Source organism: Propithecus coquereli, unplaced genomic scaffold (genome assembly GCF_000956105.1).
Source record: "Propithecus coquereli isolate 6110/MARCELLA unplaced genomic scaffold, Pcoq_1.0 Scaffold8, whole genome shotgun sequence".
Classification (NCBI taxonomy): domain Eukaryota; kingdom Metazoa; phylum Chordata; class Mammalia; order Primates; family Indriidae; genus Propithecus; species Propithecus coquereli.
Genome location: NW_012154173.1, coordinates 15,358,894 through 15,365,724, shown reverse-complemented (window position 1 = coordinate 15,365,724; position 6,831 = coordinate 15,358,894). Strand labels below are relative to the sequence as shown.

The 6,831-nt window shown below is 34.4% G+C and overlaps 1 protein-coding gene across 1 annotated transcript in view; it reads right to left on the bottom strand.

Moving 5' to 3' along the window:
- Window positions 1-6,831, bottom strand: part of ARFGEF1 (ADP-ribosylation factor guanine nucleotide-exchange factor 1 (brefeldin A-inhibited)) — a 133,318-nt gene that overhangs the window by 30,371 nt on the left and 96,116 nt on the right. The window contains exons 20-22 of the mRNA XM_012663112.1: window positions 4,799-4,802; window positions 4,615-4,705; window positions 561-618 (exon numbers count right to left, since the gene is read on the bottom strand). Coding sequence (XP_012518566.1) covers window positions 561-618; window positions 4,615-4,705; window positions 4,799-4,802 — 153 coding nt within the window. The remainder of the gene's footprint in view (window positions 1-560; window positions 619-4,614; window positions 4,706-4,798; window positions 4,803-6,831) is intronic.

The following is a 6,831-nucleotide window of genomic DNA, read 5'->3' as shown; positions in this document are numbered from 1 at the left end:
TCCGCCCCCACCACGGATATACCACTTTGCATTCAATATTATTAGAGTAAGTGTACAGTGCTGTAATTTTATTAGTAGATTTACAAACACCGGATAGGTATTCTTATAAGATTCTAAGAATAAGAAAAATATTAATTTGTAAAACTAACAATTGGCACACTACTAAACAAAAGGCTTTTCGTTTTTACTGATTATCTACTAGCATTAACTAAGTTCTTAAAATGAAAAATTCTACTTTATTTTTAAAAGTGATGTACATTTGATTAGAAAATTCATTTATGGTAAATTAAACGTGATTTACTATAACCTTGCAAGAGGTCTCAGTTTAACCACTTTCCTTAGGGCATTCAAAGGTTTAGAGTTAAACTATGCTCCCCAGTTTCCTCCATTCTTCTTTGCTGAGCTCTTTTCTGTGTGTCAAAGTTTCATAAATGATTTCAGCATAAACATGTTAGTCCACTTTGTTTAAAGTCTGCACTTTTACCCATATTCTGGGTTTGTAATCAAGGGTTTAATGTGATTTCCAGGATGGACAACAATCCTCAATTTAAAATGCATACCATAGGATTTGCATGATAAAAGGGAATCTTTAAAGGCAGGAGCAGGTCAAATATTAAACTAAGAAATAACAGTAGTAACAGTAACAGCTATTAATCACAAGGTAGAGTCTATTCTGGTACAATATATATACCCACTCATTAGATAATCACAAACACTGTGTGAAGCATGTACTATTATAACCTCAACTTTATACACACAAACTGAGGCACAAAGGAATTTAATAACTTCCTCAAAGTCACAGAACTAGTAGGTACTAGAGCCAAGATTCAAACCAGGACAGGCTGACCTGAGTCCACTCTCTTAACCACTTTTCTGTGTTGCCTCACACTTACCTGAGCAAAACATATATTAAGCATTTTAAATATATTCTAGTTTTTTTCTGACTATCATAATCTAAAGGTCCTGAGTATATAATGATTTTTTTAATCTCAGTGCCCTTGAATATCTAGTCTATGTGTCCTAGCAATAAGACAGGAAAAACAATTTAGAAACTGATAACATGGTAACTCAGAATCTGAGCTCCTGCTAAAAGAATATCTTAAGATTTTCTAAATTGTTCTGTCAATAGAATGAAGCAATAAGCCAAAAACTGGCCAGAAAACACATACTGGGGGAAAAATGAAAGGTAATAAGGTCCCATTTAATCCAGTGGTTAGACTGGACCTAGAAATTAAAAATATATGAAGACTACAAAGCTGTCACATGAACAAAAATGAAAACTGCAGCCAGGCATGGTGGCTCACACCTGTAATCTCCGCACTTTGGGAAGCTGAGGTGGGATGATCGCTTAAGGCCAGGAGTTTGAGGTTACGGCAAGCTATGAACTATGATCATGCTACTGCACTCCAGCCTGGGCAACAGAGCAAGACCTCATCTCTTAAAAAAAAAAAAAACCGGGAAAATGAAACTTACTAGACTGTACTTTACAAATGTGATCAGCTGATGTCTCAAACTAAAGGTAATCTCACTGAAGGGAATGGCTACAGACAAGGCACACCACAAATAGAGTCAAAATTAAATAGTATAGGAGAAACAAGAAAAGGCACACACACAAAACCAAAAAAGGATTTTTTTTTAACTGAGAAGAAAGCAAATGGCAAAAAGTACAGGGGTAAAGAACAGAAGCAGAGATAAAACCATAGGGAAAGGAAGCAACAAATTCTGAAGATGGAGAATAAAGGCAACAAGGAGAAACAACGATCATCGGCACTCAGACAAGTTCTGTAGAGTGGGGTGATGGTAGGAGGCAAGGGAGCATGCATCCTGGGAAAAGGCATTCAAATTCCTACTCACTCTGGTAGCCTCTGAGGGGTCACTCTATTTCTAGTAATGCTCCACTAAAGATAAGCCATATGGTAGAGCACAGCAGTCTGTGGAGGCATTTAAAGTTAAGCCTTAATATACTAAGGCAGCAGAACAGAGCTATGTTTCACAAAATTAGCCTATGAAATGAATTCTACATTCCCTATATGAAAAGCAAAGGAAAAGAAACATGAGAACCTTGTTTGCTAAAAGTCATGCCCTAAAAAACATGAATGGGGAAAATATGTGATAAGATTACTGCTTCATCCACATTATGATACAGATGAAAAAAAAAAAGTTGGCAAAATTTTTGCAGATTCTGGATCAAATAAACTTTTAAATTGTATGCAACACACAAGCAGCCTAAATTACTTACTATATCCGTAAAAGGTGGTTTTTTCACACTGAAAATATCACAGTTAACATTTATTTCTTAGACCTAACTGAAAGGAATTTATGAGCAAATGAAGTTGAGATGAGCTATACATATTTTCTGACAGGTGACAATGTTCCATATATAGGCCAGTATATAGCTAAATCTGGTATGTTTTAAAAAACAATAATAAAAACAAATACTATGATGCTAAATAACTTTTTTAGCTATTAGAAGTAAATCATTCCTGGACAAAGTCTATCCCCTGCACAATTTTAGTAATAGTCATTATGAAATTGGTCTAGTTTAACAATGCCTATAAAATTCTATACTAGCAAATGCTAGAGGATCAGGTACTCCCAGATTAAAAATGTCAAATATTCTCCTAAATTCTAATGGTACAAGATCCTAATACAAAAGTGGAGATAATTAGAAAATTTTATCATCCTTGAATTTTTAACAGAATCATATTTTTTTCTGTTGGTTAAGAAACAGAAGATATAAAGAATTTAACATAGAAGAATTATGTTTATTTTTCTTGTTTGGGTCTTATATTTGTAATAACAGATTATTCGGAACAATAGGTCTGAGGAAAGGAAAATGACTTTGTTTGCTAGACAAGCACAGAACTCTTCGGGATGATGCCTGATGATATTCCCACTATTGTCTTGACTACCAGTGTTATCTCACTGAGTTGGAATATATGAAAATAAACTCGGATATTCAGAAAGAATTCAGAAGAAAGTTAATGAGAAAGTGAAATGCACAAGAATAGCATACCCTTACAAGAAATCAAATACGTGATTTATAATGCTTTCACTATAAGCTAAAACTTTCAATATTGAGGCTTTGTATAAAACTGGACACTACATTCCTATCTGTAGAACTATCTGGTGATGACAAGCTTGTGATGACAAAGTACTGACACAATTTGGGCCAAGTCTGAAATCGCATAAATTCTTAAAACAGAGAGGCATGTAACTTGTTCATATGAGTGACATATCCCCCTGTAATAAACAGCAGATAGGAGGATAAATTAGAACTGGGTGTGGTCATACAAAGTATATTATGGAAACAGAAATAGTACATAGAATGTTGAATCCTTGTCTGAATAGATTCTCAAAATGACAGTGAAGATGATTTTCAGGACGGCAAGAAAATCATTTGGACGAAAGCTAGCCCCGTAGCAGAAGGGCGGCTATTATGTGGTTCTGGAGTTGTACATGTAGGCTGAAAAGCAGAGAGGTTAAGAGTATACACTCAGAGATGTCTGCCTGAGTGTACATCCTGGCTCTGTCCCTCAAAATTCTCTATGAATGAAATAATGAAATGGTTATCACAATAATCAAGACAAGACTAGCCTGCTTGTGGAGATGAGCAAGTTATTTAATCCCTTTCTGTCTCAGTTTCCTCTTCTATAATTGAGGACTCAATTATAATAATATAATAACTATAATAATACTCATCTCACAAGGCTACTGAAAGGACTCCCCATCCACAGCAAGTGTACATTAAGAATTCTTTTCAAGAAAGAAGTTCCATGGAATACTTCCAGGGTCAGTAGCCATGGAACACTAGTGCTGTCTGTACTTAGAGCAAAAAGTTTTATTTGAAGCAAAGTAAAATAATGGAACAGCATGAATTTCTAGACCACCAAGAAAAGATTACAGTACATATTATATTTTTGAAAGTTTCCATCACAAGTAGTTAAAAAAAAGTCAGTGTTGTAAAATGCTAAGTTTCAATTTTGGGGGCATTTATCTAGAAAAAGGTAATCTTCAAAAGAACAAAAGAAGATATTGCTCTACATGTTGGGCATTTAAAAATCTGAAATAAATTAAATGTTCCATAGTAAAATAAACCATAGTATGGGTTTTCTTTTAGAAAACAAATTAAAAATGGGGAATACCAGGTAATGCATATAATACATGAATTCTGAACTCTTTCCCAAAGAAGCTTATATTGAGAATTGCCAGCAAAACCCTTCGATTTTATCCATAATGCAGTCTTTTATCAGGGACCCAGAAAGATACACTACTCTGCATTTTCAAATAGGGATAATAAGGGGAGTAAGTTTTCCATAAAGGAAATAAAACGTTTGTATTCTTTTTTGTCAAGGTTATCATTTCCCTAATGCCCACTAATATCTACTGTAACTTAAATTTTCATAGTGTTCATCTCCTTATATTCTATGATCCTAAAAGCAAAATTAGAGGTACTATATCATCTAAAGCACAGCATATCACAATAAAGTCTTATATTACTTTAGGAAAAGTATTTTGGCAATAATTTTCTTTTTACTGATGAGCAAAATATATCTAAATGCTACAGAATTGAAATAGTATTCATCTGAAAAGGGAATAAAATGAATACCTTACCTATCTACAGCAACAACAACACTTTGAGAACTGGTTTCTCCAATGGATTCCTGAATACTTGCTATCTGCTTCCAGTCCACATTTCCTCCAACTACCACACATAAAAGAGAGTCATTTCAGTTTGAAAACAATTCAGTGGAACAATACACTTATAGTTCTACAACACATTTCTGAAATCAATTACTTTCCTAATAAAAGAAGTAAGGCTTTGGGTAAACAATTCTTCTGGTATCAGTGACATTTATCAAGGCCAAATATGCTTAATGGACTATACTAAGCAGTATACAACAGATGGTTACCAGACACGAACTGTGTTTGCAAAGATCACACAAATTAGGGGCATTGTGAATTTAGATCATAAAATTAATGACATTAGACTTAATTTCCCTTTATGTTTAAGAAACACAGCACTACCCTAGTTCCTGTGATACCCTCTGAGGATAATTCCAGCTCCATATAATTAGACTTCCCCTGTCATTTAATCTCTAGTCCCCTGTTTACAAATGTTACTTGAAAATTCTACCTGTATATTCTAACATCCTCGTTTTCAAAAGAATCATATATCTTTTCCCATGAAACTGGTTCCATATGTTGGACAGTGGAACAATAATGTCCCCAGTTTTCAAAGTCTTAACCTTAGAATCATCTTTGGTATCTTCCCTCTCCTCCACCAATATTGAACTAGTCCCTAAACCTTTTTTTTTTTAATCTCTTTTTCATATCATTTATTCATTTTCATTCCTACTTAGTTTAGGCCCTCATCATTTCAGTCCCAGATTACTGAAAGAATTTCCTGACTCATTTGCCTGCCACTAATTATTCCCTTCTTCAATCTCTCTTTCATTCTCCTGCCAGATTAATTTTCCTAAACCATCACCTTCATTTTGCTTATTATACTTATAGGATAAAGTATAAACTCTTCGGCCTAGAATATAAGGCACTTCCCTTCAACATTCTAGCCAAAAGGTACCATCCCTCAGCTATCTAAAACTTACCTACTTATCAAACCCAATTTCAGTTCTCAATGAAGGGATTCTTCTCTATTATTCTCATCTTCCTCTGCACTAAGCACTTACTTAACTAAGTATTATTCAAATCAGAATTACTTCCATACAGTATCACATATATTATGAATATTTTAGGTGTATCAATGTTGCCTGCTTGACCAGATAAACAGTTCCCTAAGGTTATGAATAAAGTCATATACATTTTTTTACTTTCCCACCTTATTCAATACTAAATAAATACAAAGCAGGTGCTCTATAAACACTGTTGACCCAATTTACCAAACACTCAGTGCCTTTCCGAATGTAAACATAACAGGTGATGTCATTTAAACTAGTTGAACTCAAATTCTATTCTAAGAACTCAACAAGGTAAAAAAGATGCGATCCCTCTCCTCACTGAATTAATAATTTACCAAGAGAGACAGACATGTTTACAACAAACTTTAATACAAGGTAATGATTACTTCAGGAGTGAAATGAACTAATTACACAGAATATAAGTTTGCTAAATAGAACTAATTTTGATAGGGACAAAGAGAAGAGGGGTGTTAGCTCATGGAAAGGTTTCTCACATGATAAAATATTAATTCAAGCTGGACCTTGAAGGATGACTGTGTGGAAAAGGAAGCAGAAAGAAAAGCAATTCAGACAGAAGGGGCAGCTATTTAAAGTAATGGAAACATGCAAGCGTACATCATATTTTAACATACTTGGGTGTAGCCATAATGAAGGATTTAGTGGGGACAGAAAAGAAGGGAGAGAACAAAAAGTAGTAGGAGATAAAGCTGGAAAGACAGATTGGAAAAATAATGTGAAGAACCCTGACTCCCATGTTTAATATACTATGTTTGAAAACAGGGAACCATTAGATCTTTTAGAAGATTGACATGATCCAATCTATTTTCTAAAAAATAACTCTGGTAGTACCTGGACTACATATTGAAATAGGAAGATATACTGGAGTCAGGGAGATAAATTAAGAGCCTAGTTCTACAGCACAAGTGAGCAAGAATGAAAACCTGAAGTAAGTGACCAAGAACTGGGGTGGCAGGGCAATAGTGTCAAGGCACACTTGAAATGTATTATACTGTGTGTTGTAAGAATTTAATGAAGAACAAAACCTATGGAAAAAAATAATGTCAATCATCACACAGCTTCCTTTGCGTATCAACTGGATGTCCTTTCCACAGGGCCTTCTATAGCTTTTATA